The sequence below is a fragment of the Podarcis bocagei genome, assembly GCF_964188305.1.
Source record: "Podarcis bocagei genome assembly, chromosome: 7".
NCBI lineage: Eukaryota > Metazoa > Chordata > Lepidosauria > Squamata > Lacertidae > Podarcis > Podarcis bocagei.
This window is the reverse complement of record NC_138132.1, coordinates 39,692,496-39,720,157: the sequence shown is the minus strand read 5'-3', so window position 1 is coordinate 39,720,157 and position 27,662 is coordinate 39,692,496. Positions and strand designations below refer to the sequence as shown.

The 27,662-nt window shown below is 43.6% G+C and overlaps 1 protein-coding gene across 2 annotated transcripts; it reads left to right on the top strand.

Annotated features, from left to right (window-relative positions):
• CSNK2A2 (casein kinase 2 alpha 2) lies at window positions 1–27,662 on the top strand. Of its 2 annotated transcripts, XM_081202201.1 has the most exons (12): window positions 199–358; window positions 8,208–8,319; window positions 12,470–12,571; window positions 12,919–12,969; window positions 15,139–15,198; window positions 16,805–16,888; window positions 18,462–18,572; window positions 19,749–19,850; window positions 22,039–22,139; window positions 22,503–22,651; window positions 22,966–23,060; window positions 27,232–27,662. In XM_081202201.1, the coding sequence occupies exons 1-11, from the start codon at window positions 255–257 to the stop codon at window positions 23,040–23,042; spliced, it is 1,053 nt and encodes a 350-aa protein (XP_081058327.1). In that variant the 5' UTR covers window positions 199–254; the 3' UTR covers window positions 23,043–23,060; window positions 27,232–27,662. The 2 variants fall into 2 exon arrangements, with proteins under 2 accessions (XP_081058328.1, XP_081058327.1); XM_081202202.1 differs by lacking the exon at window positions 8,208–8,319 and having other exon boundaries at window positions 1–358.

Below are 27,662 nucleotides of genomic sequence, written 5' to 3'. Positions count from 1 at the left end.
CCGCCGCCGCCGCCCTTTCCGGGTCCGCTGCGGCGGCGCTCCGAAGGAAGCCAGGGAGTGCCGCCCGCGTACCGGCCGGCCTGGCGCCGCTCTTCCCCGTGACCGCCCCGCTGGTGCTGCTGCTGCTGGGCCGCCGCCAGCACCGCCGGTGTTGGGGCTACCGCTACTACTCCGCCCCGCCGCAGCCGCCGCCTTGCCTCGTCTCCCGGCCCCTCCTCGCCGCCGCCCGCTGCCGGTCGCCGCCCGCCCCCGCCATGCCCGGCCCGGCCGCCGGGAGCCGGTCCCGCGTCTACGCCGAAGTCAACAGCTTGAGGAGCCGCGAGTACTGGGACTACGAGGCGCACGTCCCCACCTGGGGGTAAGGCCGGAGGCGGGAAAGAGACCGGCGGGCGGGCGGGCTCGGGGTCTCTCGCTCGCTATGGAGCTATTCGGCGCCGAGGCCTCGCCAGCCAGCCACGGCCTCCCGGCTTCCTGCCTGCTTGAGGCGCAGCTAGGCAGTCTGTGGCCCTTCGCAAGGGCCGCCCTTTCCCCACATGGCCCTCGGGGCGCCTCGACGTCCGCCTGGTGGGCAGAGCCGGAGGGCCCGTCTCGAAGGCGAGTCTGCGTGTTCAGGGCGCCTTGGGAGGCAGAGGAAAGCGCAGCTGGAAGTGGGCTCGGCCGCCTGGCGTCCCTTTAAAGGCCCTGCTTTGCTTCTTCCCGGGCCTGCTTTCCGCGTACTGCGTTCTGTCGCTCCCCATGTGCAGGGTTTAGCGCACCCGCCCGACAGCCCATCATTTGCTGCCTTGCTTTGCGTGCCGTCCCTCGTGCCGAAGAAGGGGCTGGGAAAGATGGGATCAGAAAGTGGCTGGGATCTGGAACGGTGTTGATTAAGAGGGATTAAAGAATGATAAAATATGAAATCAGGAATGGAGATCCTGCAGTGTAGAGTCCAGGTTGTTCTTGGACTCCAAATCTCAGAAGCCTGCATGGCCAGTAGTCAGTAATGACAGACAGGAGTTGGCCACAGGTTTCCCGCCCCTGGGTTCAAGTAGCCTTCTGCAACTTAGTGTCCTCCAGACATTTTGGATTACAGCTCCCACCAGCCCTAGTTAGTAGTATGACAAGTAGCGATGATAGAAGTTGCTGGTCGGGTCTAGGTTGTTGCTGTTGATATTCACTCTTAATACTGCAAACCTGGATTGTGCAATGAAAGTGGGCTAGTGCTCTTGGGCTCTTCTCTCCCCCCCCCACAGAAGCCCCACATTTTGTGGTAGGGTAGGGGAAGTGATGGGAAATGCCCTGGAACGTGTAATAACAGTTGCTTACTGTGGTATATAAGTGTCCCACAAACAGATCAAAATGAGTGCTCAATAAATAACAGACATCATATAACCATCCCAGAAGCTTTTTGCAAGGAAATCAGGTTGCGAAAGCTCAGTAAGCAGGTTGCCTTGAAGTGACAGTACTTCAAAATGTTTAGAAAACTACATAGTTGGGAAAGGCTAGTCTAGGCCCTCACAGGTTTGAGATGCACACACAAGTTCCAGTTACCCTGAACACCCTTCAGTACTAAGAGTAAGGTGATTGTTTCCCATCTTCATTGCATTTTTATGGGTGAAAATGAGATTCTAACAAGTGTAATCATGATTCAGAAGTAGGGCTTAGGAGTTGCTAGTTATTCCTGATTAACAGGCACAAAGCTGTACTCTTACGTAGTGGTGTTAGGCGTGTGTGCATGTGCACATGTGCTGTGCTGGTTCCTCTGACCTTTCAAAAATGAATAAGCAAAGGTAGGGTTGGGCATTTGGTTAATTGGTTACTTTGTAAAGTTTTATGAGCATAATATAATTAACAACTTTGATACTTAATACTAATCACAAAAACCAATTTGGATAACATTTATTGTGAAACAATAAATTTATTAAACGAATTATTTTATTACATATTAATTTCACTCTTCCCCCTAATGAGATCAGGAACAGCTTACATGGTTTTCCCCTGCCCCCGATCCTCTCAACAATTGTAAGAATGTAAGAAGAGCTCAAGGACCCATTTAGTCAAGCATTCTCTTCTCACAGTGGTCACTCTGATACTTGTGGAAACCAGAGCGCAACAGCACTTTCCCCACTTGAGATTCCCAGCAAGTGGTATTCAGATGCATTGAAAGCCTTATCCTCCATGAATTTGTCTAATACCCTTTTAAAGCCATCCATGTTGGTGGCCATTGCTATATCTTTGGGAACAAATTTCTTAGTTCTATGTGTTGTATGAAGAAGTACCACCTTTTGGCTGTCTTGAGTCTACCAATATTTAGCTTCATTGGATGACCTCTGTATTTTTAGTATGATGAGAGAAGAGAAAAAGCCCTCACCCTATCCTCTTTCTCTAGTCTAGACCATGTATGATTTATTACACCTCTTTTTGCCTTTTTCTGAACTAAGATGCCTCATAGAGGAGTCATACTTGCTTTTTCTGAAGTTTTTCCAGTTCCACAATATCCTTTTTTGGCGGTAAGGTGACCAGAACTGTAATGTTCTAAAGATGGTGGCACCAAAGATTTGTATAATGACATGATGATATTATTGATTGTTTTGCTTTAAATCCCATTCATAATTATCTCTCATATGAAGTTCACTTTTTTCACAGCTTCTGTGGGCTAGGAACACACTGAGGTGTCCAATGCTATACCATGATCTCACTCCTGGTCATCCAGCACCAGTTCAGACCCCATTAGTATTTGTTATGGGGTCAGGTTTTTGTTTTTTACTATATTTTTTGTTTTTTATATTGTAAACCATTCTGTGATCCTCAGATGAAGGGTGGTATAGGCATGATGATGATAATAATGCTAAAGATGGAAACTTTCCAGAAATTGAATCCAAAGAAAAAACAATGTTGGGGTATGGGGGGGATTTGGGGTGAAATATGCAATCCATTTTAAAAGCATCCTTTACAGTTCAAAAGTCATTTTGTTACTTTTGTAATATAAACTATTTTATATATAACTTTGCTTACTATAAAATTACCATGTTTTTGTATATTAAAATGCACTTTATTCAGACAGTAATTATAGGTTCAATTTACTTTTTAAAATCTTAGTTACAAATGGAGCTACAAGGTGCTGAACTGTAAGAATTTTTTTGGGCATCTCTTTGGTTTTACCAGTTTATGAGGAGCCAGCAAAAAATAATAAAAACAGAAGAAACAGTCAACATCTCTGTCTGGAGAGACAATGGAGTGCGCCTCCAGGGGTGAAGTCAAACCCCTGAAGTGACCTTCCCGGGACACAAGCCTGGGCAATGTGTATGGGGGTCCCATGCTGCCCAGCTGACAAGACACGTGCCCCCTCCCCTTGGCCTCACTGAAGTGGTCCAAAGGAAAGCTGAGCAATACATTTGGCACCAGTTTGACTGCAGAAGTTCCCAGAAGGAAACTTAGAAGGTGCCATCCATCTGTCTTAGGGACTCCTCTCCTGGTTTGTGTAGGGTTTACTAAAAAAAAATTCTCCCGAAGATATCAGGCAAGGCAGCAGAGGTTTAGGATCAGAGTTTTCTTTCTCCTAGATGAGCTACCTTCTCAGGTTGATGAGCCTCATCTGCTGTTTACTTCCCTCTACACAGCATGTGCAGGAATTACCTTCTTGACTGTTGGACCCACCATTGGTCTCATTCTTTCAATCAACTGGAGCCTGTCTTTACAGGCAGGGAAGTCCTTAACTCACCAAGGGTTTGTGACCCATCGGCTACCCTCACCTGGTTTAGCTGGCCAGTCAATTCTACATGAAATTTAATCAGTCTTTCTGAGCTATCACTACCAAGTTCTGGGTCTTCATATTTGTTACTTTCTTTCTCCTTCTTTCGCCAAACCTTTGTTAGGCATTATAGACATATTTGTTACATTTATCATGGACTGCTCAAGTTTTGCCCAGATTGAAACAAGCTGATCTATTTGATATATCAGTTTATTTCTTGATTTGGTGTAAGTATTTCCAAACAGATCCGTTTCTTTCATACATTGTAGAAGTTGAAGGAATCTGAAGTAGGTAAGAAGCACGAGGGGTCAGAGGCTTGCCACCATGCTGCAAGAGGGATTAGTTTGGCAGAATCACAGACTGCATTTGAGGACTGAACGCCTGAATATGTTCTGTATTCTGCAACATTTAAAGGTGCATTTCCAACATCGAGTCCCAAGTTTGTTGCTTGTTTGTAATCTAGTCAAATGCAGAAGCAGTGCTATCATTACTTACTTTTCTGACTTTAAATCACGAATCCAACAGATTTTCACTAGAATCAATTGGGTGGCAACAAAATTCCCAAAACCTTTGCAAAAGAGGAGCAATGGCTCTGACAGTGTCCTAGAACCCTTCTGCCTTACTAGACTTTGGGAAGGACACAGGAGGACTCTTTGTCCCTATCAGAGCCCTCCCGCCTCCTTCCCAAAGCTGGGCAAACACTCACTGGGCTTTGGGAAGGCAGCACTCTGAGATGCTGCCAGACCCCTCACACACCCTTCCCAAAGCTGCGTGGTTCCTGGCTTTAAATGATGCATGAATAGACAAACCCTCAGATGTAAGTTACCTGTACATACAAATTACAATGATCTGATACAGTACATGGTATTACATAAAGGTCTTGTTACATAGTTTTTAGAAACAATTTTGAGGGAGTAGATATATGAAGACTTTGTCTTAAACATTTTATTCAGCATTGTAAAGGAAAATATTTCATAATCTTTTTATTATTTTTTTATTGGGGGTGGGTTGGGAGAAAAAGAAAAAGGTGTTGGAAAACCCTGTGCTTTTTCTGAATTTTCTCAGTCCCTCCACCAGGTCTTCACATCTCTACTGATCAGCAAACTTGGCTGCTGCACAGTTCACCGCTAGCTCCACGTCATTTATAAACAAGTTAAAAAGTTTCGCCTAGGTCTTAGTACCAATCTTTGGAGGACTCCACTTTCTGCCTCTCTATTGGGAGAACTATCCCTTTATTCCTTCTCTTGGCTTGCTGTCCCTTAACCAGTTACCTGTTCTTTTATCACATAACTTGGTGAGGAACACAGTGTTGACTGGCTCACTCATATCTATATGGCAGGTGACACTCTCGAATAACTTTAAAATGTTAATAAAATAGGACCAAACCTTGCAGAAACCACGCTGATTCAACTTTAGCAATACTTAATTCTTCTAGATGCTTGGCAATGCTTCTCGCCAGTTTTCCTGGAATAGACACCAAGCAAGTCAGCCTATAATTTCCCTGATGTCACCTGGATCCTTTTCTTTTTCTTTAAAAAGTGGTGTTCCATTGGCCACTTTCCAGTCCTCTGGTATGAAGGCTGATGTTAGAGACAAGTTAAATATTTTTGTTGGAAGGTCAGTGCTTTCGTACCACCTTGGGCGGCTGTTATCTGGAATGATTGATTTGTCCATTTTTTTGTTAATATTTATTCATATAACATGTACAGTGCATATTAAAAGGACATTAGGACAAAAGAAAACACCCTGAAAAAGAACTATACAAAAAAAAAAAAAGAACACAAAAAGCTACTTTAAAGGTAAAGGTACCCCTGCCCGTACGGGCCAGTCTGTCCGACTCTAGGGTTGTGCGCCCATCTCATATAAGAGGCCGGGGGGCCAGCGCTGTCCGGAGACACTTTAAAGATATCAACAACTAATACTAGTGGGACAGCAAAAAAGAAAAAAAGTTGAAAGGGCGTAGGAAGAGACAAAAAAGCCAAGTAAGTTCAGTGATTCTTCTAAATAAAATCATACTTGGCTGAACAAGGCGACCTACCTGAAACTTGTCAACAAAGCCAAGAACTCTTGTCATCACTGTTTGCCCCAGTTCCTCAAACTCCTTGAGTAAGTTTCTCTAGGCATAGGATTTGCCCCATGTATTCCACTGCAGAGACAGATGCACAGAACCCATACAACTTCTCTGCCATCTCCTTTTCCTCCTTTTCCACACCTTTGAGTCCCTTGTTATCCAAAGGCCCAAACGCCTTTAGCCAGTTTTCTGTTTCTAATATATTTAAATATTTCTGTAGTTATTGTTAGCAAGGTAAATTGTCCCAACACCTTGATTTTCCAGACAACTTCCAGCTGTCTGTGAGATGGTTTCACGTTTCTCCTTAAAGGAGATAAACAAATCTCTCTGACCGCTCTGTGTTTTATGTTGTGTCCTCAAATTCTTTCTTTGTATCTCTTAACGTTATCGGTGTTTCTTCTGCTAAGGTTTGAGTCCCCCCCCCCTTTGTTTGGACAAGACTTCCATTTATTGAAAGAAGTCTTTCCTAGAATAGCTTTCTTGACCCAACTCATTAATCATGCTGACATCCTCTTGGCTGTGGTGGTACCTTCACTGCTTAGCTTCAGTTATTGTGGTTGCAGGGTGGGACCCAAGCATTTTGCAGAGGTTTGACCCTCCTGACTTTCTCTTTTAACTTCCTTTTTTATTAGAGGTTTCCTCTTCTGAAGTCAAATGGACTGTGTTGGACTTCCTTGGTAATTGCCCAGTTATATTGAATTTGATAGCACTGTGGCCAGTTGGTTCAAGAACACTTATATCTCCCTCCAGGTCCTCCTGGGCAGTACTTAAGATTAAGTTCAATGTTGCTGCCTCTCTTATCAGTTCCTGAGGGGTAGGTTAGGCTGAGTGTGACTGTTTTAACATGATCTAATGAACCTCATCACCGTGAGAGGACTTGAATCTTGGTCTTCTTGGTCTTCATCCAGTACTCTGCTTGCTAGGTTGTGGTTTTTGCCACTGATAGCTACTTATGTTTCTGTTCAGAGAAACCTGTAGCTGTAGCTTTTCCCATCCTGCAGCAAGGTTTGCCCCTCACTTTCATAGGGCTGCTAGCCACTCCTTTCTAACAAATAACACCATTATGAAATAAGTGGCATTCATTCTTGGAATAATTGACCGCAGTCAAAGGGGTAGCCAATAGATGAATGTGTGCTCTAGTCTTGAGTGGCAGACCTGACCTCTTAATATGTTATAGATTTTAGTTTGCCCTTGTAGTTTTGCTGAAAAGCCTAAAAGCCTTCTCTCCCACCCTTCCAACCCAAGGCTATAATGGATGAGTAGAAGGACAGATATAATTGGTTTGGTAATAAGTTTGGGTTCTTTGAATTAAGGTGATAAAGATGAAATGAATTAACTTTCAAGAGTGTTATGTAGTGGGTTGGCATGCCAGGCAAACTGGAGTGGGTGAGAAGGAATTAGATGACAACTGGGTTGTGTCATACAGGAACCAGCAGGGCGGGTTTGGACTGCCTTTCAATAACCTTTCAGTAATGTACGTTAACTTTATAATCTGGTAAATATCTAGGAAGAATGCTAATAATTTTGGATTTCCCCTTTTAATGCATGCTTATGTGCCAAGTGGCAATGCTAATATACACTCAAGGTCGCTTTGCTAGAATTGGAAAGGGGGGTGAGGTTTCATTTCTGGCTTATTAGAGTAAATTTGTCAGCATGATATTGGGTATGTGGGAGTTTGTAAATATACGACTGATCTGGCACATGTAGCTTAATGTGTCCTCAGGATAACTCAGCACACTAGTCAACTCATATGCTTTAAGCACTCCGTGATATACAGGCAAGATGATGAAACAACACTAAAGGGTCCAAGCTGGAAAGTCTCGGGTGTATGCTCTCTTGGGATGTCTAAAAGCTAATAGTATAATCTCTGCCTGTGGAACAGTGAAGGAGGGTTTCTTCCCCCGCAGCTGATACCAGCCTCATTGTCAGGATGTTCAGGGGAAAGAGAAGTTGTCTGTCAAAGAGGATTGTGGGAACTGTCTTTCTCACTTTGGACTTGGAAGTTGTTAGTTCTGAACAGTTCCATCAATTCTGTAACAAAAATTAGGATTATCATTCCAGAGAAAGAGGTCTCTTGCTGTGGGTGGCATATCTTTTTTTCTGATGATGGCAGGTGAATAATGAGTGTTGAGGACTTTTAAAGGTTGCAGGCACCATTCCTCCTTCCCTTGGATCTGTGGAATTCTGAAATGTGAAGTTTAAGCATCCTCATAACCATCAGTAGCAATCCATGGAGAGCAAGAGTGTTCAGAAGTGCGATAGTTCCTGTTCAGTGGTTTGAAAGGTCTGCACGTTAATATGTGCCCTGCTCCTCATTCTTCAGTTTCAGGGTATTAGGAGCAGAGGGGTCAGGAGAGCATTTCAGCCTAGTCACTTTTCAGTTGTTTTCCTCTTCACTGTCTGCAGTAATCAAGACGATTATCAACTGGTTCGGAAACTCGGCCGGGGGAAATATAGTGAAGTCTTTGAGGCTATAAACATCACCAACAACGAACGAGTGGTTGTGAAAATTCTTAAGGTGAGTTTTTGTTGAATGAATATGAATGGTTTTCTGAGGTGGGAGCAATGCCGTGGCAACAAATCTTCCCTAACACTGTAATGGGCTGTTCTTGATCTAAGCCCCTTGCGTCTTTCATATCATATTGCATATTCATATCTGGAATGGATGTTGAGGTGCTGCATTCTTAACTTTGTGTCTGGTAGTGGTATTCGGTTATCACTCTCCCCATCTGTTTTTAAAAGGTAGCGTTGCCGTTGGGACCATTTTGTGAAGGAACAGCATGTTTCCATGTGTTGAAATAGCACAGCACACGGTTGACACAGGAATTAACATCTGGCAAGGTTGACATTACCTTTTTTGCGGGGGGGGGGGCAAGTGAATTCTCATGACTGGCATGTTTAAAATTCATGTCCACATTATCAAGGCTTATCTAGTTAGGGGTGTGTGTGGCATGGGGTGGGGTTTCCCTATCAAGAGGACAGCTTAGACTTTTATTTATTTAGATTTCCTCTTATTTATTTAGACTTGTGGTCATAACTAGCATCTGTGATCATTGCTGTTGGCCCAGCATCCTCTTTAAACTTCTCCCAGTTGTCCTTTCAACAGTTGAAATGGTGAGCCTCAGTGTAAGGCTTTCCAGGAGTATTCATCACACATCAGTGGTGGCTTATAGGCTACTTATTGTGGCTTCAGTGGTTTGCATTAGGTGAATCTGGGTTGGCATTGGCACAGTGCTCCCATACTGAAAATAAAGAGATGTGTGGAAAGAAGTCCCAGGATGTGATTTTTTTCAACTTGGTCTGAGCAGATTGCTTCTTTGGGTGGTCAGTTTTTCTCTCTGTGGTGTTCCAATATTGTGTGTTCTGGTGCAGCATTTGTGAGAATTGTTTAAAGGGTAGATGTAGGAGGTAGACACACATTAAATCTCTGCTCCCGCACCTCAAGACTGCCTTCACTAACCTGGTGTCCTTCAGATCTTTTGGACTACAACTTCCATTTGCCCCAGCCAGCATAGCTGACAGTACGTGTACCACTTGATGGACTGTGAAGTACTCCTGGTTGAAAAGCATGGCTTTAGTAATGGAAACAGGCAGTGCAAGGAAATGCTTGCTAAGTAATTCCTGTGAAACCCATGACAAACTTCCTGTGGGCACATCACCTCTTTCTTGTTGACAACTTTCTGCTGTCCTGTTCACCAGAGCCCAGAATGTCCCCTAGAGACTGAAAGTGGGAGGGACTGTCAAAGTATGCCCTGAAAGAATCCTCCAAACTAAGATTACCCTGTGTGACTCTGGTACCATCCTGTCTTGACGTCATCCCTTTCTCTTCTGCATGATCCTGTGTCCTGCATCAAAAGCTTGTTGCTTCTTTCCCACTTGATTTGACCTGATAATGGTAGGGAAATGTTGGCTTCCCTAGAAATTGCAAGATTGGAATGGATTGGCACTACTGTCCAGTTTAGGGGATGGGTAAGACTTAGTCTTAGTTCTTGTGGAAGACTTCGCAGCTATCGGGTGACTGGCTGTATGTTTAACAAGTGAGGTACAGCTTATGCTGAGCGTAGTACATTAAGAGAATGAACTGAGCAAGGAAGTGCCTGGTTGCAAATGTCACCTTAGCCATAAGGCAAACTCCTGCTCTCAGCCCCTCTCTCTGTTCTGTAAGTAGTCCAGTGTTATCTCTGATCTTAGGTAGTTGCAAGGATTTTGGATACCGACATGAAGCATTTTGAGCAATTAAGAAAAATACAATGTAAAGGCAACTCCAGGATCTTAATGTTTCCTAACTTTTTAAAGTTTTGAGATGCCGTTAATTGTTACACAAGGCAGTACTGTAGTATTGAAGAGGTGGTCTCAGCAGAAAACTGCTTCAAAAGAGACCCTAGATGCAAATATACTTGCTTATCTTCAGGTTGTGCCTCCTTCCCTCTCCTGAAAATTGGTGGTTGATGGTGACAAAATACCAATGAGTGTCTTTACTTGTTTTTGTCCTTTTTGTATGAAACCTCTGGATTTGAATTTGAAGGAGAGGGAAACACTGCATGCTAGCCCTGGTGTTGTCACCTTCTAGAGCCCTAAATTCCTCTTTGCAGGGGCCCAACACTTCTTATACTTGTTAATCCCTGAGCCTGCTCATTGCTTTTCTTCTTGGGCACAGCAAATGCATACTGTTGTGCACCTAACTGGTCTCTATTTTCATCCTGCTCAGGAGGTTTATAGGGTTTTCTGGATCCCCAGGATTTCATGGTATACTTCTTTCAGGGAAGAGTTGCAGACTTTGGTTACATGATGATGATAACGTTTATTAGTTAACTTTGCAGGCATTGATCATAAGTGTACAATGTAACTGGTGTCTACAAACAGGAATGGTATTTCAACTTCTCTCAGCCCTTTTAAGCCACTCCTGCCACCAGCTCAAAACTGCTGCCACCTGCTTGACCCCAGCTTTCTTGCAGAAACCTCCTCTATCCACCGTGATTGCTAAATGTTCAGAGGCAATGTAGCAAGTGCTGTCAGCAGACGGGAGGGTGGTTCTCTATAGCAGTGTTCCCCAACCTTGGGCCTCCAGCTGTTTTTGGACTACAATTCCCATCATCCTTGACCACTGGTCTTGCTAGCGAGGGATGATGGGAGTTGTAGTCCAAAAACAGCTGGAGGCCCAAGGTTGGGGAACACTGCTCTATAGTGTCCCATGCGAGACTGGAAAACTGATACTAAAAAATAACATGTATGTAGCACAGCTTTGCTTTTAAGCACTGGCCTTGTAAGCCATAGGCTGCATGGAATTGGGTCCAGGCAAGTGAGCAGGCTTCTGGAAGAGGAAGACCCCTTCTCCAGTCCTAGGAAAGGTTTGCAGATCTTTCTGTCCCTCCTCTGCCAGCCCCCAGCAGGCAAGAAAATTGGTTGGCTTATTTACCAGGCTGATAATAGTAAGCATATCAAAAAAGTGGTGACTTCAAGAATTTCAGTTACTTGCCTATTTTTTCCCCCTTCCAGTGGCTAGCCAGATAAGAAATCATACTAAATGTATACACTTCAAATACCTGCTTAATTTTCCAGGTTCATAATAAAATGAGAATTTTGATTTTACATAATTAATATTATAAGTACAGAATATACAGCTTTGGCTGTCAGCAAACTCCAAAGGAGCTGATAGTCAACCCTCTTTTCTCTTACCTGCAGCACAAAAAGTTCTCTAGACATAAGCAGGAAGTAATTTTGCACCGATATGGGAATATTGACAAGATATGGTCAGGTTTTGGGGGTGGGTGCTTTCTAATCTAAACTGGCCACTTGGTGCTCCTCCCTACTGCTGCCTCACTTTTTAAACCTTTGAGGAGGGGTGTTTACCCCACCTCACGGTTCTGTGGTGTGGGCTGTCTGCCAGTACACATTAGGAGGGATAAAGCTGTGCTAGCAGCTGAAGTTCTGAAGAGCTTCTCACCATTTTAATTAAAATTATTTCCCCCAGGGTGAGAGTTGACAGCAAGGTGAACCAATAAGACAGCACATTTTGAAGTTCCTGGACCAATGAGTACAGAGGAGCAATGACCTACTTTGGTGCTTTAATTGGTCTAGCAACCCACCCAAGCAGTGTCTCATTGGCTCACTGCACTGCCATTCTTGTCCTATGAGAAATCCACTAAATGAAATGGTAGGCAGCTCATAGGAGCCTCAACTGCTACTGCAGCACTGTATTCCTAGCATTCACTGCTGCTCCCCACTACTTGCTCCTGGCTTGCCACTTGGGGCCATTTTGGGCTATACTTTGAGCTCTGGGCCTTTCCCAATCTGAAACGGACGTTTCTGTACTAACCACTTCCCCATGAGGTGTATTCAGCATGGGCTGAAACTGTGCTCCATCCACTCAGTCCCTCATCTTCCCCACATTTGGCAGGGAAGGCTTTTGCTTATACTGTCAAAGACTCCCCAGCCACATGGAGGGTTCTGCTTTCATTTAAGCAGAAATGAACAAAAGCCCCCTGCAGACCTTCTATACTGGGGTGGGGGGTGGGGGTGGAGCAGTTTTGGTGATATGCACCCGGGCATGAGGGGAGGTGCTTGTAGGCACACCCCTGCCTCCCATCCAAGGATGTACATTTGTGTGTTCAGGTAAAAATTTAACGTTGAAAGAAATCTCACTTCTAATCTCTCTTTATGTATTTAAGCCAGTGAAGAAAAAGAAGATAAAACGAGAAGTTAAGATTCTGGAGAACCTGCGAGGTGGAACAAACATCATTAAACTGATCGACACGGTCAAGGATCCAGTGGTAGGTCCTAGTATGTGTCAGGAGCACTGGAATAATTGGGGTTATCTTCAGAAGTGGGTCATACAGGAAGCTTAGCTCCTCACACACGTTTTACAGTTCAAGTGTGTGTTTACTACAGGTGGAACAGGTCTCATGTTGGGATTTTTATTGTTTAGGCATCTGCACATTAGTTTCTGTTTTTAACAATAAGCTCTTTAAATGACCCTTTGAGTTCTTTGGATAGATAAGGGAGGGTTTATTTCTGTGTCTTGGGGTCAGAGAGAGCATTATCCAGAAGAATCTTGGAATAATCAAGAAAGCAGGTTACAGGACAGGTGTGGTTATATCATACATATTCTCTCTTGCAGTCAAAGACTCCAGCTCTAGTGTTTGAATACATCAATAATACAGATTTCAAGGTGAGTTTTTCTTCCTTTCTATACATAATGGATTTTCCAGAAAGCCTTAGGAGAGGAAATGTTGAATCTATTGAAACACACAAAATTTATTCTTGCGGAAGAATGAATTGTGCAGTCTTATGGGCACTTTGTAAGAAACTAACTGCAATCAGCAAGCAGTCTCTCTGTGTGGTTTTTGTGGTCCATGTTCAAAGGGAGTGGTGCAATAGAAGTTTACTGCATTTCCTTGATACTCTGTCTCAATATAGCAACTGTTGCCCTGCAGCATGTAATTCCATGCTAATCTCCCTGCTATGATACTCTGTTTACTGTAGTCTTGTTGATGAGGAAAGTGGGGCCTGATTTTTACAGTGGGAAAAAGCTGGATACAAGAGTAGAGTTGGGAGGAAATGTCCAGATTTGTTGAGCATCAGGGGGAAATTTGAGACTAGGTTCTACAAAAGTGACAGTCTCTACTTGAATCACAGTGGAACCAGGTTACTGGCATTTAAAATCACAATGATTATGCAATTTTAAAGCTATTTTTGGTGTGTGTTTTTTAAGGAAAGCAGTCAGTAAAATGGAAGCATTTGGTTTGCCTCATCTATGGTTGATAGCCTAAATATCTAGGTCTCAAAATGTGGTGATAGAATTTGACAGAGAACTTGTAGAAACATGGCAGGAGTTTAAAGGGACCAAAGAATCAAAGGAAAAGTTACACAGAAAATTGGACTTTTGGAGGAGAGTTGGAATCTGAAGCAGCAAATGCCAATATGAGCCATAGTGAGCGTTTCAGAAACTCAATGAAACTGAGAATCTGTGGAGGATGTTGTTGTTCATTTCATTTCATTTCTATACCACTTTTTATTTTTAATAAAAAGTTTTCAAAGCAGTTTACAACCCAGATTAAAACACCAAATAAAACAATCTAGAACAAAACATTACAGAAAGAAGTTAACCATAAAGTATACATTCAAAGCAGCATAATTAAGAGGACTCTAAAATATTACTTTAAAAATTCAAAATAAAGCCTTACAAAGAAGGTCAACTACAGAATGCATTTAACGCAACAATGCCAGAAGCAGAGACAGGTATGCTTTCTCTGAGGTGGAGACCTGGAGTTCCTTGTCTAACTGGCAGTGTGCTGATGTGGCTGAGCTGTGCTGATCCCAATTCTTAGTCTAGACCTAGGTGTAGCTAAGAAATATTAGTGTGCAAGGTGAAGGTTCAGAATCATCTTATGTCATCATAGTGCCCTCCAGATGTTGAGGAGTCCAACTCCTGTCATTTCATTTCACTTTTAATTTGTACACTGACTTTCTATATTGCTATGCACAAGGTGGTTTACATGCTGAAGAAACAACAAAATATATAGCAAAGATCACATATCTTTTAACAAAAAAGTCATAATAAAAGGTATGGCTTTAAAATAAACAACTTATACCAAATAAAGTAATATTTTGTAATCCATTAGCATATAATAGTGCACAATAAAATTAACCATCAAAATATCAGCAAACAATAATTAAACAAATTCACTATCAACAATAAATCATCACTAAAATATGATAAAAGTAACAGCAAGTTACAATGCATAAAAATGTAAAAGAATCAAATTGAGCAACAAAGCCACATAACTTACAAAAAATAATAATTCACCTCACCACCAAAAAAACCCACCTCTTCTCCCTTCCCAGCCATGGCCTCGGAGAGGCTGTTGCTCAGTTGGACTTGATTGAAGGTGGGGGAGGCAAGGCTTTTTTGCCCTTCTTCATACCTTCTCCCTAAAGAAGCTGGTGGCATGCTAAGTTGGCCCATGGGGTGGGGCATTTGCCTGCAGGCTGAACCCTGCCCATCAGCTGGCATCACCCAGTGACATCAGCTTGTTGGACAAGTGGGTGTGGTTTGGGGGAAATGGAGAGGTAGGGCGAAATAGGCCCAGGGGGGCAGAGATTCCCTTTCCTTGCTCTAATGCTTGCCAGGATCCTTTAATGCTTCTCCGAGGTTTGTCTGTCTTCTGCTTCAGAGATCTTGCAGCTCTGTCTCTTGACCTGCCCTTGAGTGTAAAAGAGGTTCTACAGAGTGTGGAACACAGTGAGGGGGCACTGCAAGGTGGGGGCGGAGGTGTAAGAATGACAGGAAAAGCACAACACTGATTTTTGCAATTTTCTGTTTTCAAATTGATTTCAGCAACTGTATCAGATCCTGACAGACTTTGATATTCGGTTTTATATGTATGAATTGCTCAAGGTGAGTATTCATGGGAAATTTGAAAGGTCATCCTTGGTTTGAATTTTGTCAAGTGGGGTTGTGTACAATGAATACCTGCAGGATTTTTTATTATTTGGGAAAGGGAAGAACAGCACTGCTCCCATACTTGAACACTTTTTTGTGGGCAACATTATGTCTTGGTCACAGCTCCAGAATACCTCCAAAGTCCTCTGGGACTTCTTGGGCCCTGATTACCTCTTGGAATAATTTAAAGGTGTGAGGCGTCTCTGTGGATATGCAGAAAATTCATTCCCATCCCTAAACCCCCTTCTTTCTCTGTAGAGAAGGATAGGCAAGTCAGAGGAAGTTAAGAAATCAGTCAGTCACACAGCAAGAGACAACCTTGGAAAACAGAGCATACATCTGGCTCTTAGTTATTCTTCAGAGGTCCTCAGGAGTCAGTGGATTTTGCTTTCTGACTTTTTGGTCCCTGTGCACTGAAAATGACTCCCAAGTTTGTCTCTACTAGTTTCTGCTGCCGCCTTTATATTCTACCATCATATCATTTCTTTAACGGCTCTCAAATGTAAAGAAGTGCCTAAATAAATTTTGCCGTTTCAAAGTGTTAGAACAACTTGCTGTTTGGTTGAATTAGATTGAAATGGCCCCTTATAATTTCTGGAGTTCAAAGGCTTTATTCATGCAGGAGCAGATTTGTCTTTGTAGGATTTATTTGCAGAAGAGATTAAGAAGAGAAAACAGAAGATATTGTCTCAATAAGTTTGGAGAGAAAGAAACAAAATAATAGAGTTGATTTGAGCAGAAAGGCTACAAGGAAGTGCTGGCTAGATTGCTAGACAAACAGTACCCTCATGTGGTTTAAAATAACACATGCATTAACTAGAAGCTCAGAAGAAGGAAATGTCTTTACTTGTTTCCAACATGAAGGACAGACAAATTTTTCTTGTAAAGCCACAGGTGCTGGTGACATGCTGGAAACAGGCACCACCTTTGCCCTGGCCTTGACATATTTTTGAACCCAACTGGGATGAGCAGCAGAGGGCAAAGCAGCTGCCACCAAAAGTGCAGTAGCCTGGAGAGAAAGAGTGAGTCCTGGGCCATCTTGTTCTTGCTGTGCAACTAGGCAGTACTGCAGCTTTTAACCTGGAAAGGGGTTTCTAACTAGAGACCCACATCACGGCCCCATGTGAAAACATGAATATCCTTTTTTCAAAGCCTTGGCAGGCTTGGCTATCTCATTGTTAAGATTCCAGGAGGAAAGGTTGCTTGCCCTATTTGATGGGCTTGGTTCTTTCCAAGATCTGTGCTTAGATTTAGGCTTTTGGGAGGACTAACAAAACTCTTGGATAACTTCTTCTACATGGCAGTGTGGCATCCTTGCTGGGGAGAGAAACTGGCACATAGCACAGATACATTCAGCTGCTATAATTTCATCAGTGGAAAGGTTTAATTTTCCTTGTGTGTCTTTTTAATGTTTTAATTTAGGTTTGGCATAAGTAACGAGTACATTCAGTATCTCTATTTTCAAATCGTAAAGCCTTTCATACAGGTGAATTACAATTTGAGATATTTTTGTTGTTAATTTTCCTTGTGTTGGATGTTAACGTCTACATGTCTCTGGCAGGCCTTGGATTACTGTCACAGCATGGGAATCATGCACAGAGATGTCAAACCTCATAACGTCATGATAGACCACCAACAGAAAAAGGTAAAGGCACAGAAAGGCATCAGAAGAAGGACCCTTGTGCTTTGCTTTGGCTGAGTTCTTGTTGCTGAGTTAGGTCTCTGCCCTATTCCCCAGTCTGGTGTCTTGCAGGGAGGCCTCCATCACCAGGTGCTTCAAAGATCTATCAGAATTCATGGTTTAAGCTGCTGCTAGGGGTGACCCAAATTCTTTACTGATTACCTCCCCAGTTTTGCCTGTGTCTTGATTCTTTTGAAAATGTGGGTGTAAGTAAGATCTTTTACTATATATTCTAAAGGAATATTATCACTGGCTTTGGCTTCTGTTTAGCTTTTTTTGTTCATTTCCTGTTTTTCTTAGTCAAAGCAGCTTACATAATAAAACAATTGCTTACAAGATCACAAACTAAAAAAAGTAGTTACAGCAATAGTATAACAACTGTTTTTATTTAAGAGCAACAGACAAAAGCAAATTCATAAAAGCAGTACATCAGATGTTAAAAGATAGCTGGAATGAAAAAAATCATGAGCCATTTAAAAATAGACAGCAGGAGCGTGGCAGATCTCCAGTGGGAGGCTGTTACATAATCTAGGTGCAACTACTGGGAAAACCCATCTCTTGTACCCACCTGCCTAGCTACACAGAGCTGTGTAGGGATGGAACACAGAGAAGGGTTTCTGATGCCAATGTTAAAGGCCAGGTGAATGCATATGAAAGTAGGTGGTTTCTGAGATAATCTCCTAAGCTCAGTTTCACTAGGTGGCTGAAGAGGAATAGGGAGAAGCCCTTCTGTATGTAAGATGGCAGCTACAGCTAGAGTGCTGTTAGTAATGCACCACATCAGAAGGCTATAAAAATGATGGGTCCAAGAGAGCAAAGCAGCCCCTTTTTCTCTTCAGCCTCCATAACCAACCCCTGATTTTCACATACACTCAGTGAACAGCCAGGCTTTCTTTGGGCCCCTGCATTTCCTCTCCAGGCCTTCCTGACTATTTCCTCCTGCACTCTCTTGGTCTCCTCTGATTCTGCATGAAAACCAGGCAGCCTTGGATTCCTCCAGCCCGCCTGCTGCACAAATATCTAACACAGTCAACTTTTGCACTCCTCACTTTCCTCTCTGAGAGTGGGGAATGGATGGAGAAAATACCTTTGTTTGGCACTTTCTGTGCAACAGATAATCTAGACAGTGATGCCCCTGCACCTTTACAGGGTTTGTGAGCATGAGGCAGGAAGCCCGGCTTGTGCTTGGGAGCCCCAGTTGTATCCTCTGCAAGAGGTTCTTGCCCTTGCAGCTGTCCTTGTGCATTAATGTTGACTGGGGCCTCCTTCCGGCTTAGCTGTGCTCTCCCACAGGTGCATGCAGCTGGTCCCTGTTTTCTGGCAGCCAGTTCACTTTCCTTTTAGGAGTCTGGTGACTTATGATTAGTAAGTGAGTCATCCAGTAATACACAATCTGACCAGTACAGAGGAGCTAATTTTACAGAGTCCAGCAGATGATAGGGGCTGAGCACCATCCTGGCTAGCAGCTGTGCAAGCGCCATTTGACCAAAGTGTTAAGCAGGCTCCTTGGCTGACTTACTGCCTTGTATGTTCATAGTTGCGGCTCATAGACTGGGGCTTGGCAGAATTCTACCATCCAGCTCAGGAATACAACGTCCGTGTGGCCTCGAGGTACTTCAAAGGGCCAGAGCTCCTCGTGGACTACCAAGTAAGATTTTGTTCCTTAGTCTGAAGTGCTGGTAACTACTAGCGCTACTACCCCCTTCACCTCCCCAGGGAGGGGTCAGCAAGGATCAGCATCTGCCAGCAAACCAGTTAAGGGTGACTTCTGGTAAGAAATGAAGGGGCAACGTGGAGAGAAATTCTCAGTGGCTGCATCCATGCTAAAACTCAATGGGCTCATCGAATTTGAGCCTGGGAATGTGAAAAAGACCCATTGTCCCTTCCTCTTTCTTGTTAATATGCCTCAGCATAAACAATAAGATGGGATACAGGCTTGGAGGCCTAATTCCTGCTTTTCACCTCACCCATGTACTTCCTGATACGATTTTTGTTCTCAGTTAGGATTATCTTTTCACCTAGTTCATTGCTAACTGACACAGGAGGCCAGCATGCTTGAAAGGAGGTGACAGAGTCATGGCACATGCTCTCTCCTTCTCACAACTAGGCATTGGGGATGAATGACTGCCAAAGGTGCCTTCAGGGCTGATGCTGTAGGACTCTGTGGGCAAGAAGCAAAAAGAGTCATTGCAATCAGGCTTAATAGTCAGTGGGGGAAAATGTTATAGGCCAGAGAGATTCGTTTTAGCAGATTCTTACTTAGAAAAGAAGTGCTTTGTGTCTCTTCAGCCTCATTAATGGGCAGCCCATGCACATGGAGGGAGGATTGCTCTGCAGATAGAGCTTCCTTCCTGAACCTCAAAACAGAAGGACAGATAATTGATTACAGGATAGAAGTAAGAGAAAACCACAAGGTAAAAAAATTAGTTGGAGGTATGTGGCCCTGGAACAGAACCAGTAATAGGAAATGACCAGACTGGGCCTTTCTTGAGTGCTGACAATATACCTTTGATCAAGTGAATCTGAACATTTCTTGGGAACAGATGGTGTTAACTACTTTAGACAGGACCAGTTCTCTGCAGTCCAGAAATAAAAGTAAGGGTACTCTGCATTTTGGCTTGCACTAAATATTAATTTTAAAGCAGTTCCCTTTCAGATATTGGAACCATACTCTTGTATAATGTTCAAGGCTAATATATAGCTTTTAAGTAACTCTGTTTTCAAAATCCAGGTTGCAGTTGCACTTCTAGAGGTAGACATGTCTACTCAACCTGCCCCAATTAATTTCTTTTTCTGCTCTTTTCTCCTCCCTCCCCCACCCCAGATGTACGACTATAGCTTAGACATGTGGAGCTTAGGCTGTATGCTGGCCAGCATGATCTTCCGAAAAGAACCTTTCTTCCATGGTCAAGACAACTATGACCAGGTAAGAAATTATGGCATAGAACAACTTGCAAAAGGAAGCTAGTTGTTGAACATGCCCCTCTCTTTCTCCACAGCTATCATGGCATGGATCAGGATATCTAGTCTTTGGTGGCAAAAGGATGTCCCTGTTTGTAAGATGTTCTTAAGCTTTCTCAAATTAGAAGTGCTTATTTTGAAAGCTTATGCTAAACCTTGCATTTCTACCTTGAGGCTGGCTGCACCATCGGGAGGCCAAAGCACTAAATTTTTAGGGTGGCTGGGGGGGTGCTTCTTCACTTGTGGATGCCTGGTTGCAGTGTTTACCTTTTCCCACTGCACAGGTGGCCAGGGGGACACCTGCAGCCAGTCTTCACTGTCATGTAGGACCTGACTATTGGCAGCTGACCCAGAGTGGATGCAACAAAATGTGTGCAGAAGCCCTACTTTAGGGTCACTCTTGTTTGGGCAATTAATAGAATCCCAAGAGTTGCATCTTCAAGCTTCATGGCTGTAAACTACCCTTGTGATTATTCAAATAGGAAAGGGTCAGAGGAGACCTTTCTTGCTTGTTTCTTCTTCATTTGGTAAAACTCTACCGTGGTCCCTTTTTTGCTGGCACTAAAGTATGATAAGACTAGGAGGAAAGTCATTGGCATTGGGATATGATTCTGTAGCTAACCTGCGCCCATGTGGAGGATTCTTATTAGTACAGCCAGAGCTGTGCTAGTTTTCTTCCGCCCCTGTACAAGGGACATGCACAATTCTGAAGCAGAGGGCAAGGGGTTCCCTTGAGCTGACATTGGGCCTCTGCTAGCTTCCTGTGCTGTAGGTTTGGCGTTTGCACCAAGGCCTCTTCTCTAGTGTTTCAGTGTGTGTTACCAATTGTAAATTCAACAATATTTTGAGAATGCCAATAACCATGTCATAATAAACTTTAAAATATAAAAATAGTTTCCATCAACGAGGCTGAGTTCAAGAGGAGAAAAATGCAAATACAATGTGGAAATACATGAGTGCAATAACTAGAAATACAAAACATCTTAACCAGAACTACTCTACATTGATCAGCATTCAGCAAATAAAAATTCAAATTTACCCCTTGAGCTGTCAAAAATAAAATACCTCTATCCAGCCACGTATGTATGGCACAAACTTATTCAATTTTTTTCAAATCATTCAAGTAAAAAGGTTTTCAGGGCCCATTCAGTGTATTTTAACCTGGGGAATCTGACTCTTGCCTTAATTATTCTTATAAGGCCTATATGTTAGCGTGCTTTGAACTTTTAACATGCAAAATTTGTAGAAATAAACGCCACAGATTTTGCATGTAAAATGCAAAACCACAGTAACTGCTCAAAATAAGCTGGAACTTGTTTGAGAACCATCTCACTGCGATCTTCAGTACCCTCAAGTAACTTGTCTGAAAGGTTTTTTAAAGTTCCAGCTTCTACATCTAATTTCCTCTTGTGCTTAAACAACATTGTGCCCTTGACGTTGCAGGACTCAAGTGGATGTAGACTTGGTCCTCCTCCTGGCATAGCTCAAACACCCCTTCCAACCACAACTGTTAAAGCAGTCTTCTGTTGCTAGCCAAGGCTGAAAGGAGTTCTAGCTCAAAATGTCTGGAGGGAACCAGGTTGCCGTAGCCCAGCTAAAAGTATTGTCATACAAGTGGGTGGCTTTGAAGGGATGGCAGCTGACATGGGACATAGAAAGCTGCCTTTTCTTGGTCTGTCTAGCCCAAGTCTTGTCTGCTCTGACTAGCATTAGCTTTCCAGGACAATTCTATGCGTCTTAAGTCTTTGCCTGGCCTGTTGCCTGAGATCCTTTTCAGTGGTCATGGCAGGGATAGAAACTGGGGCCTTGTCCATTCCAAGCATGTGCTAAGCTGCAGCCCGTCCACATTCCCCCTTTGGGTGGAAATAGCTTATTTTAACGAGCAAGACGACTTTGGTGATATGTCTGAGACAGAGAGAGAAGATACAAAATGGAGACACTCCTCCTGCATGCCAAAGTCGTGTACCGTCTCAAGCCTGCTTGCACAGCTGGTTCATTCAACCACAAGGTGCCCCTTGCCTCTGCCCGGCTCCTACCCATCACCCTTGCATTGGCAGCTCTTGAGCTAGCTTTGTCCCGGTGGAGCTGCAGAGCGGGTGTAGTTTTGCTTGCTCTCCTCTTTCCAGTTCAACACATCTATTCTTTCATTTCAGTTGGTTCGCATTGCAAAGGTTCTGGGTACAGATGAATTATATGGTTATCTGAAGAAGTACCACATAGAACTGGACCCCCACTTCAATGATATCTTGGGACAGTAAGTTTACTGTAGTGTGTTTGTTTCCTGGTGGTGCCCAGGGTGGGGACACTAAGCATGACGTATAGGGCTTTTTCTTCTTCCCTACTGGAAATGGATTTTTCAACCCATGGGATTTATTGTATTTTGGTAACATTTTTTAAAAAAAAGGAAAAGGGGGGGGGGAGCCCTCACAAAACAGATTTAAAATGCACCCTGCAGGTACATTTACTTGATTAGGTTGCTGATAATGGGAAGTGAAAGCCACTGAGGGGCCAAAATGTCCCTGTGTCAAATATATGAAATGCAGTGCAGCTTCTTTCTGAGTTCCTCCATTGGATCTCTTCATTTGGAAATCTTCAGGCTTCTCTGCTTTGCTTACAGGCATTCACGGAAACGTTGGGAGAACTTTATCCATAGTGAAAACAGACACCTGGTCAGTCCCGAAGTCTTGGATCTTCTGGACAAACTCCTACGATATGACCATCAACAGAGGTTGACAGCCAAAGAAGCTATGGAGCACCCCTATTTCTGTGAGTATTTTGGTGGAGCAGGAGAACTGTTCAATTAGGCACTTGTTTATATAAAAGCTGTTTGCCACTGCAAAAATGTTTGATTACATGAGCAAGGGGGAGTAATTCTAGAAAACCTTGCATATAATATTCTGCAGAAGTAGGAGAATTTTCTTGGAATTTAAGGAGGTAACCTCAATTTTGGAAAATAGAAAATATTTTAAAAGGACTCAGTGTAACTGCATTCTGAAATGTTTGTACCTCTCAAAATGAAAAAGTTCTGGGATTTCAAGTCATGCTGGGCCCCGATAACCGCTCCCCCTTTTCTCCTACAGATCCAGTTGTGAAGGAGCAGGCCCAGCCCAGCTCTGACAGCCCTGTGCTCTCCAGTGGCCTCACAGCAGCACGATGAAGTTTGGGGGAACGACGGGTAATTCCAGAGGTTTACAAATACAAACACACCCTTCGGTCACCTAGGGAAGGGATGAACCAAACCCCTGTATGCTCTGCAGCAAGCCTCGTCTTGAAGGGGGTTAGGGCTTAGCCTCCCTCTCTCTCCAGCACTTACGGCTACCCAAACTTTCTCTCTGTGTTACTGATCCAAACAGTTGTGCGAGATTTACTTGGATAAGCGGCTGTACCCCCACGGTCTGCACGACTGGCTCTGGGTTGATTCTGCAGTTTCGTACTCTACCTTTCCCAGCCTACCATTTTCTCTGTTCTTCCGTTGGGCAACATTTCAATTTCTCCCCTCCCACACGCACTGGAATGTAGCATATGCACCCCATAGAGGCAAGCTCCTGTGGGGTCAGATTCTACTTAAGTCATAAGCAAATTAAAGCCTGTAAGTGGTGGGTTTCACCTCTGCTCTCTCCAGGTCTCACCCTGGCCCTCATTTTCCTGTTTTTAAACCAGCAAGTCTTGGAAATGGTTTTGAGTCGGTCAAAAGTACATTCAAAGCAGGTAGCCATTGGGGAGAATCCTACTTCCTCCCCCTTCCATTCCCTCTGGGGAAGTGCCTGCCTTAGTTGGAGGAAAGGTCATTCTTTAAGACAGAAGGAGAGCTTCCTCTGGCGAGGCATGTTATTATCGCTAGAAAAGCCAACCTGGTCATTCCCATCACTGTGCAAAATTCAGAATTGTGTTGATTACAGCTGCTTTGACTATGTGGAAGAGGCAAAGAGGAAGTGTTTGGGCAAGGAGACCAGTGGGGAGTTTTGGAAGCCAGACACGGAGGGGCTGTTCAGAATTGGTGTGCAACAATCTGCCAAGGGTTCAGATCCCTATAAGCATTTTTACATGCCCAGCCCAGTGTTGGAATTGTTGGGGTAGAATCCTCTGCTTTGGGGGAATGGTGTGTAAGATGCTCCTTTTGTTTTTCCATTGGGTCTCGTCATGAGCCCCATAGTTCAACCCCACCTTTTGGGGGGATTATATTGTGTGATTCTGGTGACTTCATATACCTAAATCCACACAAAAAAATTGTCGCCATGCCGAAATGCAGATTTTTTTCCTTTCTGTTACATTGTCAAATATTTAATTTTAAGTAAGAAGGTTAGATTGTTTCTATTTGAAGCATCTGTTTACATTCCACATCCCCATAACGACATGTTAGCATTGATATCAGGTCAGATCCATTTGTACAATTCACTGGAACCAATAAATCTCTCTGTGTACAAACTTGTGTTGTCCTCCGTCTAGTCTCTGGGAATTCCTTGGAAGGAAAGATCTGATTTGGGGGCTGAGGTACAATTTTGGGGGCATCGGAGGAAAGCCCTCCTGTTAATCTCTACCCTTAAAGCTCGGTAGCTTGAGTAGAGCCTTGGATGTGGAAGACCTGTGTTCAGGTCCCAACTCACTGGCTGGCTTTGAGTGCAGGGTTTGCTCTCTGCTTTTCATCTCAGTTTTAATGTCCCTCTTGGACCTTTTATTTCTGATCACTTTGTTGACCACTTTCAGAGGACGTTTATGCCGAGCAGAATCTTAAGATGATGGACTCTTCCTTGTGACCTCTAATCACTCTTCCCCTAACCATTGCTCACTTCTGTTTCACCCATACATCTTTTCTCACCTCGCTGTCCTTTCAGGAAAAAATAGTTTTGTTGCAATTAGTTCTTTTTTAGAACATTGAATAGCGAACTCGGGCTAAATATCAAGATGCAAGTGCATGGATTTAATATATATATATATATATTCAGAACAGAGCACTCTTTACTTCAATGCAAAATGTTTAAGAAAGCAGGTCAGCCTCTCCACCTTCTATTATCTTAATTTGAATTTGTCTATGTGGTTTTCATGGCCCCCAATTTACTCTTGCTTTACTTTTAAGAAAAGCCATTGTTCAAAATGCAAAATGCATAATTAAATGTTAGGTTGAATGTAGAATTTGGGGGTGGAGTGGCATACTGCCAGTCCTTGCAGCAATGTGTAGCTGAGTTCTGTCAAAGTACCATCAAAACTTACTGATAGAATCATTTTTATTTAAGTACCTGATGCGTCTTCTCAGTTCTTTGATCCAAAGGCTTCCAACATGAATACAAAATTTCCTCTGCCTTTGACAGATGGGGGTAAGGATCCACCCCACTGCCCCTTGGAGACTGTGATGGAGTCTTTTTGCACAATGTGGTGGTACTATAGCAGTAGTAGTAGTGGTAATAATAATAATAATAATAATAATAATAATAATAATAATAATAATAATAATAATATTTTAAAAAGCACTTTCATACATACATGAAGCTTTTAAAACATTAACTTGTAACCCTAAACAACAACTTTGTAGAGTAGGTTGTTATTATTATTATTGTTGTTGTTGTTGTTATTATTTATTATCCTCATATTGCAGGGTTGAGGCTGAAGAAGAGTGGCCTCCCTAAGGCCACTGTTGGAGGTGAGATTTGAATTGGGGTTGCCTTATTTTTGTAGCAGAATCTATTAGCTGCTTGGCGGCCTCCCGGACACTGGCATGGGAACTGATGGCCCAGAACGAGCATGTTAGGGAGTGATGTGCTTGGCAAGCATTTCTCATTACAAACCAGGTCTGTGGCATTTCTTAATGTTGTGAGTTCAGGCATGCATATCCCAGGAGTGGTGTGGCCACGAGGACCTTTGCTTCCGATTACTGAGCTTTGTGTGCATGCTTGTTACTCCTCCTGCAGCAGCCAGCCATTTTTGGACAAGCGTGCCACTTGAGTGCTCTTATGGTATGTACTTCCCTTAGTCTGCTGAGCCAGGGAACAAGAATAAGCATAAGTAGAACTCTGCTGGATAAGGTCAGTGGCCCATCTAGGGCAGCATCCTGTTCTCACAGTGGTCAACCAGATGCCTGTGGGAAGCCTGCAAGCAGGGAATGAGTACAACAGTACTCTTCCCTCCTGCAGTTTCTAGCAACTGGCATTCTGCAACCAGTTGCATAACATGGGAATGTAGGAAACTACCTTATACAGAACAACTGTCCATCTTTCTTGGTGTTGTCTATGCTAAGTGGAGGCAGATCCATTAGGGTGAATGGGCATTGCTTTAGCAACTTGGTCATTGACCATGGTCATTGGCTCTGGCTCTACTTATTATTGCTAGTCTCCCTGCCTTTTGTCCTAACCATCCCAATGGGCATCAGCCACCACAGTGGCTCTCCAGGGTTTCACATATGAAGTCTTCCCCAGAGCTAACTGGAGGTCCTGGGTATTGAGCATGGGGCCTTGGGCCTGCAAAGCAGATTCTCTACCACCAAGCTACACCCCTCCCCTAAATGAGCTGCATTTGTATAGCTACTCTTCTGCATATTTCTGGTTTTGCTGGGTCATGAGGTGGGAGAGGAGCTCTCCTGGGTTAGAGTTCCAAGCAACTGAATGCTGTGTCTTTCATATATGCTTGGCTTTGGCAGAATCTGAGCATATAAAGCCCTGTCTTCAGCCTGTGGCTGGAGGATGTAACAAGTGGGAATGGGAAATCCAGCAGAAGGAGAGATGCATTGAGGCATGCTCTATGCTGGGGGAAGGGATTTATGTGAAAGAGAAGTCTTCATCGCTTCATAGCCTTCCGTCTCGAATAGGTGGACTAATCTTCAGAAACAAAGATGGTGGAGGTGCTTTCTATCATGGATGCAGTGGTGGAATGCTAATCAGAACATTTATTTTCCTCTGACATTTTCCTTTCTTTTGCTTGCTGTTCCTCAAGGGCGTGGGGTGGGGTTGTTAGTGGTTTATTTTGTTCTTGTTCTATTATGCGTTTTGTATGTTTATCTTGTATTTTTATGCTGTGAACTGCCCGGAGATCTACAGATGAAGGGTGGTATACACATTTAATAAGTAATAATAAAAGTCATCTCATATTCAGGCTCATGACTATACCATGTCAGTGCCTTGGCGCAGTTCTTGGAGAGGCATAGTTGCTTCTCAGATTGGGAGCTCCTGTCAAGGCAGGTTGGCTCCACAGTGTTGAACCCTGCTGTTGGAATGCAGCTGTCTTTGACCCAAGAGGCCTTTGGCCATAAATGTAAACAGTTGCCTCTGGCTCTTGTTCCTTGTGCTAACCGTTCTGGCTACGCAGTGCCTCCAAGCTCCAGCTTTGCGTTTGATGCTTGCTTCCCGTCTCTTCCCTAGGTCTGTCTGGTGCTGTTCTCCCAATTTTCCATAAGCAGAACAAGAACCAAATCAAACGTTTTAATCTGCTTGTGTACAGAGATGGTGGTGTGCAGCTTCCAGATGTCGTCATCCGAGTGGCAGGTTACGGGAGCAAGGACTGCGGCAGTGGCGGCAGCTGATGGGATCGAACAGCATATAAAAACACAAACCTTAACTTCTGTCTTTGACTTCCTGTTGACCTCTTCCTGACCAAGAAAGCATGGGAAATGTGAAGGGTATGCGAAACCGCTGTTGGCTCAGGTGACTTCCCTGAACCCAGCCCAGTGTATGGTGTTCTGACCACCTGGCTCCTGTTTTGCGGGCTGGGGGAGGAGGGTGGGCCTGTGGCATGATGGACAGTTCTATATTAAGATAATTATATATTATTGAATAAAAGTTTTAAAAGTAAA

Coding starts and splice junctions, on each gene's coding strand:
- CSNK2A2 (XM_081202201.1), top strand. CDS start 255: ATGCCCGGCCCGGCCGCCGGGAGCCGGTCCCGCGTCTACGCCGAAGTC. Junction 18,573..19,748: donor AGCTCCTCGTGGACTACCAA/GTAAGATTTTGT, acceptor CCCCCACCCCAG/ATGTACGACTATAGCTTAGA. Junction 22,652..22,965: donor TATGGAGCACCCCTATTTCT/GTGAGTATTTTG, acceptor TTTCTCCTACAG/ATCCAGTTGTGAAGGAGCAG.